The sequence below is a fragment of the Tamandua tetradactyla genome, chromosome 15 (genome assembly GCF_023851605.1).
Source record: "Tamandua tetradactyla isolate mTamTet1 chromosome 15, mTamTet1.pri, whole genome shotgun sequence".
In the NCBI taxonomy this organism is placed as follows: domain Eukaryota; kingdom Metazoa; phylum Chordata; class Mammalia; order Pilosa; family Myrmecophagidae; genus Tamandua; species Tamandua tetradactyla.
The window spans coordinates 9,006,070-9,029,001 of record NC_135341.1 but is presented as its reverse complement, the minus strand read 5'-3'; the positions used below and the strand labels follow the sequence as shown (position 1 = coordinate 9,029,001).

Genomic DNA, 22,932 nt, shown 5'->3' with positions numbered 1-22,932 from the left:
CCAAAAATCCATTAATACCTTGGTCTATGTGAACCCTCTATTTTACACACGATTTTTCTGTAAACCTACAACATCTCTAATAAAAAAAAAAAAATACATAGCTTGCTTATCCTCCTATTCCCTCCTGAACTTCATTTATCCCAAAAGGGAAAATGCCACATGGAAAAAAACCTCAGTTTCCTTTGTGGGGAAAAAAACAACTTCCAGAAGAAATGGATTTTAAAATAACTTCTAACAGTCCTTATGGAAAAGCACGAATGTTAGCATCTCTTCAACAATCCCCCCTTGACCAGTTTACTGCATAAAATAAATAAAAATAAAATAATCAAGTCTGTTTCATTTATTGACTTTATTATCTTAGAAAATACATCAGATGTGTACTATGATTAGCTGCAAAAATAGTGTTTTTTTCATGGCATTTTTTTCTAGTTTAATAGGTTCCAGGTTACTTCACATTATTATATATCTTATTCACTAACTGGATGGTATATCATGTTTTTCACAAATTCTAATACACATAAATATTGAAACTGCTAATAGAGCAATACAATGTTATGCTGAAAATAGCAAATACATTAGAGGGGAAACCAAGGGAAGGAAAATTTGATATACATAAGAAGGTATGATTTGAATAAAGAAGGCAAAGAAAGGTGCTTACAAAACTTCCCTACAAGTTCTGACAACAAAATCTCAAATATCCATTGAACTGTCATTTAATAATAAACAGATCCCAGTGTCACTGTTTTTCTTCTCCGGAGACTGTTATTAATTTTAGATGAAACAGTTAAATGACTAGAAGGATTCTCAGACTGCTCTGAAATAATCATACAGCTAATTTACTACAATTTAATGAATGTTGACATGCACCAGGTGTGTTACTACTCCTCCATTTCTGTGCTGATTTGAAAGGATTATGCACTCTAGGAAAGCCATGTTTTAATCCTGATCCGCTTGTGGAGGCAGCCATTTCTTTTAATCCCTAGTCAGCACTGTCATTTGGGAACGTGATTAGATTATCTCCACGGAGATGTGACTCACCCAATTCTGGGTAATAACCTTTGATGAGAGGAAGATGTGGCTCCACCCATTCCAGGTGGGTCTGCGTTAGTTTGTTGGAATCCTTTAAAAGAGGAAATATTTTGGAGGAAGCTACAGAAAGACAAGCAACAGAACCATGAGAATCACGTAGCCCACACAGCTAGTGACCTCTGGAGATGAAAAAGGAAAATGCCCCCAGGGGAGCTTCATGAAACAAGAAGCCTGGAGAGAAAGGTAGTAGATGTGACCATGTTAGCCATGTGCCTTTCCAGTTGAGAGAGAAACCCTGAACATCATGGGTCTTTCTTACGTGAAGGAAACCTTTTGTTGGTGCCTTAATTCGAACATTTTTATAGACTTGCTTTACTTGGGACATTTTCATGACCTTAGAATTGTAAACTTGCAACTTAATAAATTCCTCCTTTTAAAAGTCATTCTGTTTCTTGTATATCGCATTCTGGCAGGTAGCACACTAGAACACTTCCTTATCTCCAGGTTGCCTCTGACTCCACCTCCTACCAAGCTCTCCTTTATTCACTGAGGTCCAGTCACATTATCCTTTCTACCTTTTCGACATGTCGAGGTTGCTATCACTTCTGAAGCCTTGCACTTGTTATTACTGTGGTCTGAGTGCTTTTTGTCATTCCGAATTAAGCATAAATATCATTTTCTCATCTTAAACATAATCCTCCCCTCAATCTGAAGCTATTACTCACCCCTCACTTCCATTAGTTATGGCCATGCCAAAGCATGTCTCACTACCTCACTTTTTCTCACTATATAAACACTGAGCATGTGTTTGTATAATACGTATTTGTTATTCATTTGTGTTGAATTCCCAGCTCTCAGAATCAGATAGATATCCAGTATTCACTGAATGAATGATAAAGATGAACAAAGGAATTCTCACACTAACTCTATATAAGGCAGTTATTATTTAACAGAGGGTGACCAATAAAGCTAAGATTCTAATTCCAGAGGTTATGTTCTAAACATGTGGTTTTTTTTTTGGCTTCCCCAGGATAAATGATGCACCAAGAGGTTAAATAACCTAATCATGGTAAGACAGTTTCTTGGTGAGAGAACTGAGAACAGACCCCAGTCCTTAGATTCTTGCTTCCCTTTCCATCAAATTGCGTTGTTCTAAAATGTGATCAAAGGCTAAAATTAATATCAGCCTGCTTTTTCAAATGCAGTATTTCCTGATGGCACTGGAGTTAATGGCTTGTGAGGCTCATACCCGGAATCTCTAAAATTTAAGTTTCCTAAGGATTTGCAGATCATCAATGGTCATTCCAGAGGCCCTAGTGACTCTTAAAATGTAAGCACAAATAATAATCAAACATGACAGATCCATCCATGTTTTGTACTCAGAAAAGAGACAAAGGCCGTTCATTCTTGATCCACCATAATAAAATAGGTGATGCGAGATGTTGGGGGATAATGTTCTAATCACACATACCAGCAATATAAACTTATATAGATTATGCAATCTTTGCTAATCTAAAAAGAGTTATCCAACATTTTCCTGAAAGTGCATTTTGATCTTCAAAATGACCAAATCGGGATTATTCACACAGCTATCCATAACCAGGAAAAGCAGCTCGGCTGAAAATATAAGGGAGCCTCTTGCCTACCTAAATGGACTCAATACAACATTTAGATTGATGTTAAACTTTCTGTGACAGTAACTTTTTTTTTTTTTTTTTGCTATGTTAGCCTGGCTCCAAAGCTCCATTTTAAGTTTACAATCTAAAATAAAGGGTACATAACATCTTAGAACAGACTAATAAGTCCAAAAATTGAATGCTAAAGTGTTATTATTCTTCTCCTAAACACCCACAGGCCACTAGGAATAACTGCCTTTGAATGTAAGTACAAGCTTTATGAGTTCCTAAGGTAACGCTAAGTAAAAGCTCAAACTGTTGGCCAATCAATTCTAATGGTCATACTCTATGCAATTTTTATGAAGGCTGACAAAAGGAAACAGACAAGGGATTCCAGATGGTCCCATTACTTTGGCTAAAAGAAATGAAATTCTAAAAGGAAATGATACCATCTCTGAAATTCCTAGGGAAAAAAGGAAAGCACATCCTACTGCCCCTTGCTGATTTACATTATATCTACATGAAACAAAACAGCAATGCCTTTTGACAGGAACAGTTGGTAAACATAAAATGGACCTAGTGTGGATAGCATTATTTTTAAAGGCAGAATTTAAAAGAAGTTGGGTCTTGAAATGAATATTCAGTGTACTTACTAGGTATGTGATTCAAACAGAACGAACTCTTAGCCTTACCCTGAGATGAGAGAAAGGAAAATAATATGATGTCAATGAGATGAGATCTGCATTCTAGGTTCTACTATTCTAAAGGAAAAGAAAAACTGAAGCTTTTTTTTTCAGCAGTATGACGTTATTCTTTTTGGCATTCTTGGTTTAAAGCTAGAAAATTTCACAGAAACAAGGAAAGATCAAAATAAAATTCCATTTCCATTCTTTGCATGTTAGTGGAAGAGGAAGAATTCAATCTGAGAGTAATTAATTTCTTTAACAAGTATTTAAATGCCACACGTGTAGCAAGTGAAAAATTAGACGTGGCAGATACCGTTGGCTGTCCACTCAACAGCTATTTTGACTACTCTCTCCTTTGCCCTGAGAACCTGACTTTCACCACACAGACTAAAATTGCCAAACATATTAGCTTTCCAGAACTCTTTGCAGTTCTTTACTGGGAAGTGGGGTAGACAGGGAAGATTGGGGCATGAGACCTGTAATGGACAAAGACAGGTAAGGGAAAACCATGCTGGTTGCTTCTAGAAAGCTTATTGAAAAATAAAATATAAAGAAGAAAGAAATAGTGAGCTTACTCCTCTTCCTTTCTGATATGGAAACTGCCAGGTGAGGAAGGAATGTTGGGAGCTATGGTGGCCAGCTGGGCACACAAGGGGAAATTTAATATAAAAGTGTATGTGTGTTTGTGTGTTTATATAAGTGTGTGTAAATATGTCTGAATTAAAGACATTTATATAGTTACATACATTACAGAAAAGCCAACTCAAGAGTCCTTCCATTTATGAGTTCCTGAAGTAACACAAATTATATAACTCCAAATGTCATTGCATTAGGGAAAAAAGTAATACTCTAATACATTTATGTCAACTGTTGCTAGAAAGCATTGCTACCAATGCACTAGAAAAGAGGCAATACAGTGTACTTAAAATGAGAAAGAGAAATAAAATACCTGTGAGGAATAACAAATTTATTTGTTTCCCACATCTGGAAATATTATCAAGCAGTTAAATTAAAGAAGAAAAGTGCAGGAATGCTGTATCCAGAATACAATAATTGGCACAACAGACACCAATAGAAGTGTTAAAATTCTTTAAATTGTTAAATTAATAGTTTTTCACATGATTTTCCTCACTCTTTACTTCCTGTTTGTCCATAAACAGAAATAGAGAAACTGCAGGGAAAGCAACATCCAATAATTAGAGAATTAGAATTGAATGGAACTGCTTAAGCTTTAAAGGTGCTAGAAATAAATGGGCAAATAAAACACATTCTTCCTTTAAGTGGCAGAACCTTTACAAACACTGATGAAGTTTAATTTTTACCTAGAAGTGCATTCGTCCCTTAATTGCAACCTGCCTAAGGAAACACAAAAATGCCCACACACATACGTACATAATAGTTCCTATTCAAAGTTAAACTTCTGAGGTTTGGAATTCTACATTACTTTCTGATCATCTTATGATCTACTACCTTTGATTTAGTAATACTAACTCTGTACTTACTGAGGAGTACTTCTGAAGATGCCCAATATTTTATCTTATTTCTTCCTAAATCTGTAGGCTACATCTCTAATTGTTGAAATGTTCTTTACAATGGAGGAAAATAGTTCATTTAGAGTTATATCACAGGAAATAACATAATTTTGAGGTTTTCAAGAGATGGGCTGATGTCTTTCTGGGTTAAAATATGTTCATAGTACTTCAGGGTTTTCTTTATTTAAATTCATGTTGCGCTTGTCTTTTATAAATGTGAATTCTGGTGCTTTTTAACCTCCCTGACATCCTTCCATAATTCCCAGCCCAGAGTTATTCAATTCTTGCCAGATAGTTTAACAGAAACTTCACATGATAAAGAAGTTAGAATGTCATTGTTGGATGTGGCATGCATTGTGTATAAAACACCCAGGAGAACACAATCCACTCAGAAAGAAAAACACCCTTACACTCCCTCCTTCTATTATGCCAACCTTCACTGAGCATCTTCAAAATGTGCAAATTCACAAGGTTCTTACCAATCAGCCCGAAAAGCCTTCATTAATCAACTCTTTCTAAAACATCCCTTCAGCCTACTTCTCTCAATAAGGATTATTACATTTGTGGTTCCTATTCTTTACTAAAGAGACTGGGTCAAGGCTTCTGGGCCCAGGCATGATTCCTCTCATATAGTTTAAAAAGAATGTCTCATATAAAACTCTAATTCAAAGCTATTACGTCTATAAAAAAAAGCATTTTACAGTAAAATTTCCTATTTTCCGTTTCCCTCCCCCACCTCAGTAGGTGAAGCCAGCAATTTGGTTCTAAATTTCTGAGCATATGAAACACCATCTCTCTCTCCCCACTTCTTTCACCAGGCAAGGATCTTGCTTTGACACTTGTAGCCCATCAGATTAAGCTGGGTTGTTGAGTAGGTAGAGACCAAGAGTTCAAGGGAACCCAGAAAGAGGATGACCTTTCCCACAACTGTGTCTAGAACTATGGGGTAAAGGGTTCACAGAGTTGCCTAGACTCACATACTTACATTTCTTTCTTATCTTTTACTATTTGACCCACAGTAAAAAGAAAAACAAAAAAACTGTTTTCATCATGACTCACTGTAGGTCCAATGTGCATGTTTACATACACATGCATACACATGCAAATGTTTAAAAATTCATTTCTTGAAATAACACCAATTCTTACTTCATGGTGGATTATGATATGTTTTTCTCTTTCCTCCTCCCCTTTCCTTTTTCATCCCCTCTCCTCTTCTCCCCTTCTTTCTAATCTGCTTTACTCTATCCTAATTTTTTTAAAAGATAGAATAAACCACTTCAGGTAGACTGCCAACCATTTTATGAAATTGCAGCAGAGTTGCTTTGATTTGGTCCTTAATATGACTGAAATGGTTGAATGCAAGTCAGAGGAACTCTATTTATCTACAGCTGTCTTAGGGAAAAAACAAGCCTTAGCCATGAATCACTTCGAAGATCTCCTTAGCCATAAGCACTCAAACGTCAATCAACCACCACAGTAAACTGCAATCAGGCTATTAGGTAACTAAGGCAGAGAGCTCTGTCGTCCTTCTGTTTGTTTGCTTTCGTCTCTGGTATATCTGACTATAGTATTTAGCTCCATATATTAGCTTTAGTGGAACCACACATTTTAACAGCAAAACTTCAGAAGTGAGATCTACGTTTTTTTATTTTACAGCTAGTAAAATTCCAGAGAGTAAGGATTTTAATCAGATTGCCTCCCGTGAAGTCATCTGAATACTTACGAACTTTTGAGCTAATACAATTCAATGAGTATAAGGGCCCGTCCTCCCCACCCCGCAAATCCTATACAGCATATCAGGTAATAAAAATAGCATAGCTGAAGCTTCTGAATTATCAACTCTTACAGTGGCATTCATTCTGGAGGACCAAAAAATAAGGAAACACTGCAGCACAAAGGAAATCGATCCAAAACAACAATAGGAGTAAAGAACTAGAGACATTCATTTTATTTCCTTCACACGGTAAATATGATTAAACTGTATAGTTAATTGTATGTGTTTGTGAGTGTGTCTGTAAGTGTGTGTATATGGACACATCCATTTTCTCATAACATTTTGGGGTACTATGGTGTGCATAATGTAAAAGCATTTAAATGAAAAAAAATGCAGGTTAGTTAGCTTCAGGAATTCGACTACAAGGTATCAATGAGAGGAAGTGTTCAGAAGTGTGATCACTTTATTCCTCACATTTCGAAGTCAAATTTCTCTATGCTCTTTATGTAGAAACTCTGACTTCATTGGAGATAACTGTATTGAAAGCTATCTATACCGCCAGATTTAATATTCAACTCCTTTAGGGAAGGGTCCCTGTCTAAATCACTTTTGTATTTTCCCTTCAGCCACCTCAAACTTGACACTTTCCTTGTGCTCATCAAATGCTTACTGAATTTAATTGGCTACATATTTTACTTCTTCACTGGAAATTTTAGCTGTGAGCATACACAATTTATAAAGCATTCTAGCACACTAGAGAAGGAGATATTCACATCTGTGGCTTTGAAATATAGAAGCTTAGAAACATGAGGGATAGGAAAGGTGGACCAGAATCACAAAATGGGACAGATCTCTTCAAGAGTTTGTTTATGCGAAAGTGGACAGTACAAACAGACATTATTCTTTCTCTGTTCTGACACAGACAACAAAGTAATAAACAATCAACTCTAGCCAGCCTAACCAAAAGACAAAAATGTACAGTAAGGTTAATTTCAGGTATGCAAGGTTGGTTCAACATTCAACAGTCAATTAAGGTAGTCCATCATATCAATAGATTAAAGAAGAAATATCATACGAAACATATATATGCACTCCATTGTACTTGGGTTCTTTGATTTGCAGGGTCTCACATGGTGGCTATTGAACTACAATCTATCCTTCAGGATGTTTAGACATGGATCATAGAATGTTCAGGCAAAAACATATATTTTAAATTAAATGGTCTCATTTAAAAATCCAAAAATATCACACAAAAAGCCAAATTACAGATCTTTATAAAAGTATTCAAAGATCTAGCAATGCTGGGCCAACTTTCTACCCTGGCAATTCTCAATGCAGCAGTGCCTAAAGAATCACACCCTTCAGTTTTCACAGATGGCACATCTATAGGCAATAAGACATCCATGGCTGTCAGTAAAAAATACACCTACAATAACACGCAAAATATATATTTTTTACCAAATAAGTTATCTTACATTGCTTTATGCCATCCTTCTTCCTAGACTGCTTTCCCCCTCTATCCTGGAGGAACATGGCCTCTTTTAATAGTCTAACCAGAAATAATCCCACTTCATCAAAAATTCAATATTGCATTGGATTTCACCTTTCAAATACTGTCTCCTTTTTCAACTCTATGCTCTTTTCTCCCTTTACTGCACATTGCAAAATACACTGCACAGGATAACATGATAAGTGCTTGATTAAAGAAAAAAAGGTCTTAAAAAGCAAATTTATGCTTTAGGACCGGGGTCAGCAAACTAAGGACCACAAGCCAAATCTGGCCTGCCATCTAGTTTTGTATGGTCTATGAATCAAAAGAATAAAATTTCACAACACAGGAAAAGTATATGCAATTCAAAATGTAGTGTTCACAGATAATGTTTAACTGGAACACAGCCATGCTCACTTATGTTTACTCTATGGTTGCTTTCACATTACAATGGCAGAGTTGAGTAGTTATGAAGGAAATCATATAGCCAGCATAGCTAAATATATTTACTATCATGTGCTTTATAAATATGTTCACCAGCCACTTCTTTAGGAAAATCACGTATACCTAGAAAGAACAGTGACTTTAGGTCAAAGAGAGAAGTGATTTTTTTCCTCTGATATAATCATCTAACTCTGGGCAAATTATTTAAACTTTTTGAGTTCTGTACTTTTAAATGGAAATCATATCAATATTATAGGGTTTAATGTAAGAATAGCACTATATTTTTTTCTATTTAGTGCAGCAAGAGTACAAAAATGGTATTTAATATTATTGCATAATTTTGCTTAGCCCATGCATTAAACTTTTAATTATATGTGACTGAGGAATAATAATTTGTAAGACGGTCATATACTAAATGACTGCATTCATAAGAGAGCTATATCTACATGGTATGAAAAATAGGATGGGCTGTCCTTATCTTCATGGTGATTGTGAACACTGGCACCTGTGTGCAGTTATCTGGTTTGAGCAAATAATTGCAAGTATTATATCTAAGACAAAAGATCCTTATTAATCTGTGGAGGGTGTTAACTTAAAAAAATTTAAAAAAAAAGAATATTTATAATGCCTACTACACCTGTTTTCATACAAAGACAATGTACCAGTGAGTATTTACTCTCCACCCCATCTTTAAATAATTATTCACCAAAATAGTATCAATGGGAAACTCAACAAAATAAGCAGCAAAGAGCTTTCAAAAACCCCATGAGGAGGAAAAAAGCATTAGAGTCTTTTATGCTGTTGTTAGCTGAATGTTTATTTTCTCTCTTCTCCCACAGTAGGAATAATGACCACAGCACTGAGTATTCTCAGTTTGCTTTGCTGCATAGTCAAGCAAAAAAAGAAAGAAAGAAAAGTCATTTGTGGCCTTGTATATGCTGCAGTAAATATTGTCATTTAACTAAAAGATAAATGTTCACTCAGAAATCCATGCAGTACACTGTTCGACAGTCAATACTTCATAATTATCCATAGTCCCATGCTCTGCTTATTACCACTCCTCCAGAATTTCAGTACATATGTTCAAACAAATATTTACATACATGCACACACACTTATGGGATGAGAATGAAAAAATTATTTCAAAAAAGCCAGGCAAGATATTTTTAAATCCTATGAAAGTACACTTAGTAATGAAAATTTATTTGGAGAGTAAAAGTCTATGAGTCCTGCTTTTAAAACTTAGCACTACCACTGAACTACCCTTGCATCCCACATCATATACTTTTAACGGTATGTGAGGACCAGTTTACAGCCTATTCCAGTTGTGATCAGACAATGCACTCTGTGCCAGTTTGAGTCTGTTGTGTACCCCAGAAAAGCCAGGTCCTTTAATCCTCATTCAATATTGCTGGGTGGGATCTTTTTTTTACTGTTTCCATAGAGATGTGACCCACACAATAGTGGGGCGCACTCAATTGTGGGGCGGTAACTTCATGGTTTCCATGAAGCTACGTCTCCACCCATTCAGGGAGGGGTTGTTTACTGGAATCCTTTAAGAGGGAACCACTTGGAAAGAACCAACAGAGCCCACGCAGCCAGAGACCTTCGGAGCAGAAGGAAAACATCCCTGGGGAAGCCTCATGAAATGAGAAGAAAAAACTAACAGACTGGTCGTCATGTGCCTTCCCAGCTGAGAACAAAACCCTGAATATCATACCTTCTTGAACCAGGATATCTTTCCTTTGATGCCTTAATTTGGACATTTTCAAGGTCTTAGAGCTATAAAACTTGCAACTTAATAAATTCCCTTTTCAAAAGCAAAAAAAAAAGACCGAAAACTTAGCACTAATAAAATATCCACAAACGCTGCCATCTGCACTTAGAACTCTCTGGGAGGCACATGCACATTGTCCTTTACGTTGCCAAAGGTCTCAGGAAAAGGAAGAGTGCATGATGGCTCCATGAATGATGTAAAACGGGAAAAGACCATTCCTAGTTTTCAGGTGCTCTCGGAATAATTCTTGAATCTAAACTCACCAGGGCCCCAAGTCCACAGCAACATCAGTCAGTGTTGCTATGTCAATCCCAGGATAGTTTAGCTTTGATTCTGTAAGCCCAGTCAGTAGCAGTTTCCAATATCCCTTCCTTGCTTGTAGAATTAGAGGAGCAAATGTCCACATCCATGACATGAGCAATGAGTAAGAGACCTGAGCCATCTAAAAGCGTAGCCTACAGATTCCTCTCCCTCTAAATCGGCAGATACTACAGAGACTTCCAGTAACAAAACCTGATGGAGTCTCAAAGTTCAGAGAATATGGATTCATGTAGCACCACGCCATCACTCACTATCACACATGCCCACGTGCAGCCCTGAAGCTCACTTTCTCAGGGCACCTTCCACACACCAGATGCTGGGTGTTTGATGACTGCGCAGTAATTGCAAGAAAAGAGCAGCTTTCTCGGTGACGCTGTCTGACAAGGTCCCCCACCACACACGGGGGCAGCTCAACTCTGCCTGATAGACAGTAAGCCCCCACCCCCTTTTAACGTCCTTTTAATAATAAGGAACAAATTGTCTCCTGTTTAAGAGAAAGGGAAGAATATAACTTTTGTCTCCAGCAGTTCCATAAATAAGATAGTAAACCTGAATGGTATGAAGAAAAATTAATCAATCAAATACCACGATAAGAGCTTCTTTCCTTAGCTGCCAGGCAGAAGCTATATGAGGAAGCAAACCGATAAGTCATTCCTACAACAAGACAGAGATTTTTCTTTGCTTGTTTTGTTTTGCTAACATCAAGTTTGTTGTTTTCACGATTTTAGTATGACCAAAGAGAGTGGTGTTTTAGACCCAATGTTTTTCAAAAGTAAGGGAATGCCAAGCCAAGATTTCATTATCACTAATATTTTAATCTTAATCATCTAAAGTGGAATATTATACAAGTAGTAGTATCACAGTGATGCAAAATTTCACAAATGAATCTGCAATGCAATGCCAGTTACTATGGGCTCCAATTATCTTGTCAACAGATCAAGAGACCAAAAGTTAATAAAGGTGATACTAAATAATCTTCATTTTATATATATTTGCTGATTGATAAGGGAACTCTAATAATGTGTCCGTTTCTAGAATTCATTTGCCTTCTCATTTTCACTCTTCAGCAAAATTAATACAGTGTTCCTTGTGGGCAATATTAGTTGACCTCATGCAAAACAAAAACTTATCAATCACAGAAAAATTAGCAGCCACAGGAAAATATCTGGGTTCAAACTCTCTTTGCCATAGTTGGCAACAAAAAACTACAAAAGTTGTTCAACAATGTGATGCTGCTATAAAATTATGGAGTCCTATAACAAAAGATAAAATGGCTTCTTGTCTCCCATAATTTCTTCAAATTACACACAGATATTTATATATGTAAAGATGCACACATAATTTGATTGTTCCTTGCATATTTTTCTTATAAAAAATTTAAATTTAAAATATCTCTACCGAAAATAGCATTCAGTGCTGAATATTTAATCAGAGAGTTCTGTCATTTGACATTGTCTCACATTTGAAAATGTGGGTTGACATTTAAAGGAAGCAAAATGCAGAGCGGTGAACATATATCGTATTAGTATATCACATCAATGTAAAAATTAAAAAGGTACATTGTGTCTCAGGGCAGTGGCTCACTGAGAAAACGAGAGCAAGGGGCTCTGCTACTTCTTAAATTAATATGTGTGTTGAGTTAGTGTTTTTGCTTTGAAAGTAACACAGATGCAGAGAGGCTCCCTATGAATGGGCACTTTGCTATGTCCCAGCTTCAAACTTACGGGTGTAGCAGTGCGGGTGGAGGTACATGTGGGGTTTGAAGGGGTTAACAGCAGGGTGCCCTAGGAAGTAAGGGGAAGGACATTTAAGGAATGACCTGCAGGATTTGGGTTGGAGGATACATTGGGAAAAAAGAAAAAAAGTAAACACTCCGAGGAAAGACAAGATACGAAGTATATGGCAGTTCCTCTGCATAGCTGATGACAGAATTACACTAAAATGCACATAAAACACCCTGCATAGTGTCTGTCTCTGAGAAGGGTTCAGCAAAAGGTGATCATTATTTTTATACAAGTTTAGAGACCATGACCAGTAACTGACAGTGGTGAGGAAATGGCTTATTTCCGATCATTGACTCATATAATGATAAGCAAGATGGCCCAGACATGGTATACAAAATGCAAACCTTGTTTAAGGATCTAATCTCCTGAACACTCACCAACACCAAAAGTTATTTGGAATAATAAACCTTTACTGTATGTTTACTCTCCATTAGTCATTTGTGGCTGGCGTCTACCACAGTGCACTGAACAGCACAACTCTAGAGAAATATAGCCTGGGTTTGAATTCTGATTCTACTTAATAACTGTGTGCAACCTTAGGCAAGGTAATAATCTCTCTATGTAGAGTAAACTGTAATAACTATATCACGTAAGGGTGTTCTGAGAATTAACACAAATTGCTTAAGCTGGGCTTGGCATACAATATAGTTTCAATCTATATTAGCTATTGTGAAAGTTATTCCACGTTTGTTATATATGGCTAGGCATCTAATGTCTTTCCCTAAAGTTAAATTATCTTCCCCTGTTCATTCTCTTAAACTACATCCAATATTAACATAATGGTTTTGTTCATAGCCTATGGAGTTTGACTTAAGCATCTTAATTCCAGCTCAAAGTTTTATTAGCTAGGTAAAATTAAGGCAGTTCCTTAATCTGTCAGAGTATCCATCTCCTCATCTGTAAAACAGGGATAATAATATTGGACATCTCAGAGAATAGCAAGGGAATTAAAAGGATGCAATTCAGGCAAGCCCCTTAGCTCATCTTGATGAAAAAGAGGTGCTCAAGACATATTCACCATAATTATTGTTATTATTATACTTATTATTTATTTTTTGCACGGGCAGACACCGGGAATCAAACCCAGGTCTCAGGCATGGCAGGTGAGATCTCTGCCTGCTAAGCTACCATGGCCTGCCCAATTATTATTATTTTAAACTCCAACTCAAATGCTAGCTTCAGCATGGGTATTTCTCTGTTCTCATTACAAAAAGTAACTGCCAGCTTCTTAGTACTTCCATGCCACTTTATTTGTATTTTTCTTAAAACCCATAATATTTTTTCTTCCTCTCATTTTTATGCATGCCTTCTTTTTTTCCTAGATTGACAGCAACCTGATTCGTCTTGGAATCCTCCATACCATTTATCACACTGCCTAACACAAACCAGACACTCATAAATGACTGCTGAATAGCTGTGCAGGAAGATAATCCTGGTTGCAACGTGTGGGATTCAACGGAGAAAGGAAGGAAAAGAAGGCAGACAGATGAGGAGCAAGGCTGGGGCAATTCTCCAGGTGAGAAAGAATAGAGATTTGAACTCCTTTCAAAAGGTGTACTGGAAACTGAAATAAGAATATAACTGAGAACAAGGGAGAATGATGAGGAAGTACAATGTAGTGGCAGCATAAAGCATTCCCTTCTTTATTGAAAGATATGAATTACTGGCCAGAATCAAGATTCCTTCTGTCATGGCTTGTGTAAATGCATGTGTGTTTGGGTGTTTCCCTAATATGCAAAGGTCACCATTATACATGAGTTAATTCCTAAGATTGCACTTTTATATAGCAGGTTCTCAAATTCATTTATCTCTGCTGATATAATACAAGAAATGTACAATGTGCACAGGGGGTTTTAAAAACACTTTGATGTAATGAGTACTTTAAAACAGTTTAACATTTGGGCAATAATCAATTAAATTGGCTTGAATGAACACTTCATTTGCGGGAGTCAGTGAACTAATCACCAGTTGCTTTTAAGAAAATAGCTATTTTAAGACCTAAACAAAACTGTAGATTTCACTTAATTTTATAAGTTTTGTTGTTCTCTAAAAGCATTTTCAAGAACTGTTTTTGTTTATTTTTTTAAGTTCTCTGAGTGCTTTGTCACCATCAAATCAATACACGGAGTTCTCAATGATCAAGGTTGTAAGAACAAAATACACCAAGAATGCTTTGGGTCTTTCACACTGATTCTCACATACATAGTCTGATAAACTGTCAAGATTTAAATGGGATAAATGAACAGCAATTCAAGATTTAGGATGCTGCAATAGAGGGGATGATGTGAAATAAGTTTATCTGTAAAAAAATGGAGTATGTCAAGATTTATAAGCAGAGATCAGACACATCGCCTTTTTGTCAAAATAGAAGATAACAAATCACATTATCCTACATGAAAATAGAAGGAATGACAGTCATTTGAGTTTATGGCAACAGTTTACTTGAAGAGCCACATCTAACACTACAAACAGAAAGTTCTAGATCTGTTTTGAGATTAACTACACTCCAGTGGAAATCCTTAAACATTTTTCAATTATTACATAGGTAGTGTTAACGAAAAAAATTGAGAAACATTCCTCAGCCATTTCAGGGGCAACTTGGAAAATTTACTATGTTTTCAAGGCTTTACTTAGCCACAGTTGGGGTAAAAGACTGCAGCACAGAAAGTTATTCACCTCAAGACAGCAAAGAACAGGATAGAATTTTATGACCTAGCCACTCAAAGATTTGCATTGGTAGGCTTGCTTTGTATTTCCACACATCCCCACTACAGGTATGAAAACAAGCAGGATTTCTGATTTTCAAGTCCATCGCCAAAATGTGAATAACATTTGAAATTTTGTTCCTTACTAAATCCTCAAAGTTTAAAAAAAACAAGGTTCATGTTCAGGGACCAGACATTTTACCCTCAATTAAATAATAATTTAAAAAAATGTAGTTGATGTTTTGTAAATCATATCATAAAGCATGGTCTATGGTCTACTGTTATAACAGATTCGGGGGTACGTACAGGGGACATAGGTCTCCACTGTCTCCCTAGCCCTTGAAGCAGGTAAACATGAAGTTCAGGGGTCAATGTAGCCATCCCAAAGTAAGAATCATGCCCTGTCTGAAATGGGTTTACTAATTTTTATGCTATTTAAGCCAACAGTGGGACCATGTCAGCATTATGTCATCAAGGAGCTGGTTTCTTCTGATCAAATCTGCACAGACAGAAACAATTTTTTTTTTTAATTTTTTAAAATTTTTTTTACCTGGGTAGGAATCGAACCCGGGTCCTCTGGCATGGCAGGTGAGCATTCTTGCCTGCTGAGCCACCGTGGCCCACCCAGAAACAATTTTTCCATCAGGCTGACTTCCCTGGTTGGCCACCTGCAGCAACCTGTCTTCAAAACTCCTCATTCAGATCCACCAAGAGAGAGGGTACTTTCCACCAACAAAATTTGAGCAAAATGACCTTGAACTAATCAATTACTAAGTCCCAAAAAAAGACATGAGCTGAACAGCTTAAGCCGATCACTGGGACAAGTAGGATAGGTCCATCTTTGGACCATGCCTACTAGCTGCTCAAAGATTGCAGAATGAGGTAGATGTTGGAGAGCCTACGACAACATCCACTAAAACGAGGTGAAGAACAGCCAAAATTTATTCTCTCTTTATCAGGCTCTTACAGAATTAATGACTACTTGGGCAAATAATTTCTAGGTACTACCAAAATTTTGAGAGCCTCCAATAGATTGATTGCTTGCTACAATTTTAAGAGAAGAACTTGCTGAAATAAAAATAGTTTGAAACTTTTACAGAAATTGTTATTCTTCATGATGATATTTTTAACTAGGTATCATCAATGATTTTAGTTATCCAAGAGAATTTCACTTTCTACAAGAACTAAGTGCATTTAGCTAGTCCAATGAAACAAAAGAAACTAAAAACAAAACAGAACTTGTGATGAGAAGGTTACCCATGCACTGATTAAGGACCCCTAAAACCTGAAATCATCTTACAGGTAATAAGTACACAGGAAGTATTCACAGTTTTTCATGTGAAATAAAAAAAAGTCCCCAATTATCTTAATTAATTTGGTTTCCCTTTGGTTTAGAAGATGTTAGAAACCTGCAAAATGATCAGGTTCCTTCCTATTTTATTAAATTTCTAGAGCACCACTGCCCAATGAAAATATAATGTAAGCCACATGCATCTTTTAAATTTTCTAGTAGGTACATTGACAAAAAGAAAAAGGAAAATGTGAAATCAATTTTAATAACATGCTTTTATTTAATAAAATATATTTAAAATATTATTATTTCAAAATCCAATCGCTATAAACACCACTGGGATATTTAAATTTTTTAACCAAGTCTTCAAAATCCTCTGTGTATTTTATGGCACATCTCAGTTTAGAATAGCCACAGTTTCATATTGAAAAGTGTTCATCCAGAGTATTTAATGCAGTTAAGTAATGAATTAATAGGTAATTAAGTAGTAAGACAACAATTTACTAGTGTTATTGATGATTCATAGCTCTATGGCCTATATGTCAGCCCTTCAATTCCTAAAAGAAACTACTGAAGTAGTAAATATTAGTGATTAGGGACTTAGACTGATTTTAGTGTCAAACAGAAGACTTGACACAACCACATAGATTAGAAAAGTTATTTAAACTCTTAGACATTTTTTCCTTTTCTTTAAAATAAGAATAATCATCTCTACATCATAATGTTTTTGTAAATTAGATGAGCTAGATTAGCACTTTTCATAGTGCCTAGTACACAGTTAATTAGCTTCAATTCAATACTATTTTTATTATAATTAAGTTCGTTGCCATTGTAACAGCCTCATCTCACCTGGTGTTCCTTCTTTTTTTCTGGTTTCTTCTTGGAATGTTGCAGGGCTCTCCTCTCTCTCTCTCTCTGCTTTCTAGCTAGGTCTCTGGCTTTTAACACTTTCTGACAGCAACACAGTAAAAAATGCATGTAACAACATGTCCCAATACACGTATATTAAATCATCAGCTCTATAAGGACTGGAACGTTGTCTATTTTGTCCACTGCTGTATCTCAAATGCTCAGCAGGCAATATTATATCAAATGAGCAAGGAACTCAGATATTTTCAATTCCATTTTTTAATTCTAATTTTAATTCATTTATTCTAATAAAAATACTAGGGGTCAACCACTAAATTGAGTTTTCTAACTATTTGGTGGTGATCTTCATTGAAAACCTCTTAGCCCTGTGGTATTCTGTGTTCTAATTTCACACACTTGGTGCACCTCTATGTGAAGAAAAAAAACGCAATGAAAAAGAACCCATAGGATTTTAGTTTTGTTATCTGCATTGATCTTTTTCCAAGGCCCACTTGAAAAGGAAGAAATGTGAGAATAACCACCCCCTGTTCCTCAGTGCTAGATTAGAAGGTAAAGAAAATGCAAGGGAAAACTTGTTTAAAACTTTATTTTTAAAGTTGAGGGTTTTAGTCCCTAATCTCTTATTGATTACTGATTTTTGCCATATTTTGTCATTTCAACTTTTGAAGAATGTTGGAAGTTTGACAAAGAGTTCTGAAGTGTGCTCCAACATATACCTATCTTCAAATAACACGTGTTTTACCTGTTAATTACATTTGGCTTCATTCTACACTTTTCTCATCTCAGAAAAGAAAATGACAAGCCACTTTTTGTTAGTTTTCTAGGAAACTTAATGAAATCGTATTTATGTAGAAAATTATTCATCTTCTTAGGAGATGGGTGCTGACATTTTTAGGATTGAGAGCAATGATTTTTTTAGCTTACTCTCAAAATGCTTAACAAAAAAAAAAAGAAAACTCATGTACATACACTAGAGATAGCAAAAATACAGTAAAGTGGTAGAAAAGCTAAATCTAGCTGGCGAATATATTCATTGTACTACTCCTTCAGGACTTTTAGGTGATTGAGAATTGTTTTAAGAAAATTAAGCGAAACAATAAAATAAACAAAAAACTAGCAGTTGTACATATATACTAATTTATCAAAAATCCTTTTCTTATTCTTCAATAAAATAAAAAAAAAACAAAAAGAAAATACATTAAGTGATTTATAACAGCTGCATTTGTCCAGTAGAAACACGTAAATTGGTCCTTTTTCCTGCTACTCTGATCTAAATTTAAAATTTTCCAAAATTAAAAAAGAAAATGGCCTAACTTGGTTTTGGGTTCCCTGCATATGTTGCTTGCTAAAAAATAATTTTTGCTAAACATTAAAAGTAGGATCATTTTTTAAGATTGTAATAGAAATATCAGCATTCTTTACATTTGTATTCTGCCCACTCTAATAGCGGTTACAATTTTTAGCTCTTTTTGAGAAATAGCCTTGAATTATCATTCTCAAATTTTTTTATAATACATTCTTGTTTGGGAAATAAGAGGTGGAACTGCAAATAGAATGTCAGGAATGATGCATAACGCTGACTAGACGCATGGAAGTTAGGAATTACAATTGAGAACTACTATTCTAAGAACTGCAGGTTAGAAACTTATACCCTGAAGGGATCTCAAACTCATGAATTCAGGTATACACAACTGGCAATCAAAAAAATAGGCAGGGAGAGAGAAAATAAAGATTTTTTTAAAAATATTTCTATGATGAATTTTGTTGATTTATTATTACCAGAGCATTTATTTGACTTATTTACTAAAAATGTGATAGGTATGCTCATACAAGAAATATTTATTAAATAATGGCATTGGCTATTATGCATGATTTTTCAACTTACGCATAGGGCTTTGGAAAATGTTAGTCTCATAAAGGAAGTCCTACTGGAGTATTCATAACACTAAGCATAACACTGCATCAGGTGTCACTATATTTGCTATGGAAATAAAATGTTTTGCAAAAAGTAAGGGAGATATGAGAATTAAATTATGAGAGAAAAGAAGTAGAATATTCTATATGGTAAAAAATAAAACAAAACAAAACTTGCTTTTCTTCCTATTGTTGGAATTTAATTTCAAAACTTTAAATTGTAAGCCTAAAAAACACATGAAAAGATGCTCAACATTACTAGCTATTAGGGAAATGTAAATTAAAACCACAATGAGATATCATCTCACAACTACTAAACGACCAGCTGCTATGGAAGACATTTGGTGGTTCCTCAGGCAGCTAAGCATAGAACTGTTGTATAATCCACAAAATCCATTACAGGTATACACCCAAAAAAACTGAAGGAGGGGCTCAAGGCTTGAACAGACATTTGCATGCTGATGTTCACAGTGGCATTATGCACCACTGCCGAGACATGGAAGCAATCTAAGCATCCATCAACTGATAAACAGATAAACAAAATGTGATATGCACATATGATGGACTACTATTCAGCTGTATGAAGGAATGAAGTCCTGATGAACATGGTAAATGGATGAACTTGGAGAACACTAAGTTGAGTTAAATAAGCCAGGCTCAAAAGGACAAATATTATATGACCCCAATCATATGAACTAATTATAATAAACAAACTCACAGGGTTAGTATCTAGAATACTGGTTACCAGGGGATACAATGGGGCAGACAACGGAAAGCTGATGCTTAATTTCCACTTAGATTGATGGTAAATGTCTGGAAATGGACAGGTGATGGTAGCACATTATTGTGAGTGCTGAATTATTTGTCTGGATTGTGTGAAAGGCGAAAGGTTAATATATGTTACTAGAAGGAAAGTTAGAAGATAAAACATGGGCCTGTATAACACAGAGAATCCTATCGTGGACAATGGATTTTGGTTAATAGTACAGACATAAAAATGTTCTTTCATGAATTATATAACAAATGTACGACACCATCACAAGGTGTGAATAACAGGGTGGTATACGGGAAAAACACACACAGTGTAAACTATGGACTAAAGCTAACAGTAATATTTTCATATTCTTTCACCAATTATAAACAAAGATACCACACTAATGGAAAGTGTCACCAACAGGTGAGTATATGGGAATGTATTTTTTACATGACGTTTTTGGAAACCTACAGCTTCTCTAATTTAAAAATATCGAACACTAATTAAAAAAAATGCTAAGTGAAAGAAACTAGACACAAAGTACTACATGCTATATAATTTCTATAATTTCATTTATAGAAAATGTAAAAGTAAATAAATTGATAGAGACAGAATTAGATTAGTGGTTATGTAGGGCTGGGCGAGGACAGAGGGATTGAGAGGTGACTATTAGGGATATAGGGCTTTTCTTTATGAAGTAATGAAAATGTTCTAAAAATGATGGTGATGATGAATATACAATTCTGTGACTGTACTAAAAGCCACTGACTACACACTTTGGATAGATTGTATAGCATGTGAATATATCTCAATAAAATTGCATAAAAAGAATTTCAAGATATGTAGGACTACCCAATTTAGCAAATAAAATTATTGCATTGGGAAAAAATTTGTTTAAGCCTATAACTTGAGCATAGTTCTAACCTCGATTTAGAAAATACAGCTTATTGTTACCTCTTAGGCAGCCAATGAATGAAAGCAGGAGCAACTGTTTCCATGACAACATCATCTTTAATTGCTAAGAGCAAGAGTAACTCTTGTCCAGTCTCTGATGAATAGAATGCTTTGTCTTCAGATAAATCCTTTAATCTGTAAAATACATGTACAAAGAAGTTAGACTTGGGGGGAAGAAAAGGCAAGTGCTTTGAAAAACAGATTTTTCTTCTTTTCATAAAACTGCAACATTAAGAAACATTTAAGATACTTAAACAAAACAAATATTTTTTGATATCAAATAGAGGCTTTGTTAGAAAAACAGATACTTTAAAATATTTTATGCAACTGATATGCAGATGTAAATGGCTCTACAGAATTAGAAATGTTCACCAATATTAAAGTATTAGAAATTAATCTATTTACTAAAACTTTTGCTAGATGACAATCGCAACAAATGAATTATTACCTTGAAATTCTAACTTTTCTCATTTTTTCTAATGATAACATTTTGATGAAACTAAAAAGAAGACAAGCAGATGGGTAGGGGCTCTGTATCTTTTAGTCTTTGAATCTCTAATAAGGCATTTAAAAAGTTCTATTTTTTCCCAGCGGCACTAGCAGAATGCCCCAGACTACACATGCGGCATAAAATAGATCAAAATGCCAATGGTGGAAACTGCTCAGTCTGAGAACCTTGGAAATGAACTCCCCTTTTTTTTGGCCGCCTTAAATTTTCGTAAATTTGTGTATGCTGGTTGAAAAGAAATAATTATGTGAAAAGTCCTATGTAACTTTCCATAGCAACACAAAACTAGTAAATCTGCATGCTTAATGATCAAGTAGGCTAGACTGACACACCTAAAATTAGAGAAGCCTCTCCCCAAATGCTGAAAATCAGCTGCTCCACACATGCGGATTAACTATTTTAAAGCCTGCCACTTTAGAAGAGTAGCTGTACAACACTCGGATTCAGCAATCTGCTACTGATTGGGCTGTTTTAGTAGTTGCTGAACAAACAGCCTTCATAAACATGGTTCTCAACCATGGGTTCCTGACAGGTGGTATATTCAATGTGATATTAAATGCATCCCCAAAAATCATAATTTCAAGAGGGCAATTATAATGATTTGCAAATTATACACTTAAATACATCGAATCAGTCATTTTTATAGTCATGTGGTTCCTGTTGATGTGCAAGTCAATATCTATTCTTGTGTGGGAAATAAGAGAGGAAATAGCAGGTAGAATATCAGGAATTATAAATAATTGTGACTAGGCTCATGGGAGTTGCACAGGCAGAATCACAATTGAAAACTACTGTTCTAAGAACTACAGGTTGGAAACTTACAACCTCATGGGGTCGTTGGCCTCCTTTCACTACACCCATTAATGCAAACTAAATGTGTCTTAGTTTGTGTTTCCTGTAAATCAAACACTGTGAAAAGAATTTAAGTGTAGGTCATCTACTTTTGAGGTAAGGGACAAACTCAATAGAGAGTGAATGGAAGGCAGCCAAGAAAGAAGGAGATAGAAATCCATCTACCACTGAGGATGGCAGAGACGTTTTCCCACTGGGGAAATACTGGCTGTGCCGGTCTGAATCTGTAGTGGATCCCAGAAAAGCCATGCCCTTTGATCCTCATTCAATATTGCTGGGTGGGAACATTTTTATTGTTTCCATGAAGATGTGAATTGTGGGTGGTAAGTTTTGATTAGATGATTTCCATGGAGGTGTGTCTCCACCCACTGAAGGTGGAGTTGCTTGCTGGAATCCTTTAAAAGAGGAAACATTTTGGAGAGAGCCCGTTTTTGGTAGAGCCATGAGAAAGCCAGCAGATGCCGCCATGTTCATCATGTGCCCTTCCAGCTGAGAGAGAAACATTTAACATCGTAGGCCTTCTTGAACCAAGGTATCTTTCCCTGGATGCCTTAAATTGGACATTTTTGTAGATGTGCTTTACTTGGGACATTTTCTCAGCTAAACTAGCAACTCATTAAATTCCCCTTAAGCTGTTCCGGTTCTGGTATATTACATTCCGGCAGCTAGCAAACTAGAACACTGGCAGTCCA

At 35.7% G+C, this 22,932-nt stretch overlaps 1 protein-coding gene across 3 annotated transcripts in view; it reads right to left on the bottom strand.

Annotated features, from left to right (window-relative positions):
• CNTN3 (contactin 3) overlaps nt 1-22,932 on the bottom strand; it is a 371,507-nt gene that overhangs the window by 249,875 nt on the left and 98,700 nt on the right. Inside the window, exon 2 of one of the 3 annotated variants that reach the window (XM_077128680.1) lies at nt 20,881-21,015. In XM_077128680.1, coding sequence (XP_076984795.1) covers nt 20,881-20,935 — 55 coding nt within the window. In that variant the 5' untranslated portion in view covers nt 20,936-21,015. Of the gene's footprint in view, nt 1-3,298; nt 3,333-3,906; nt 3,932-20,880; nt 21,016-22,932 lie in introns of those variants that run through there. The other 2 variants (XM_077128682.1, XM_077128681.1) reach the window with 2 other exon arrangements.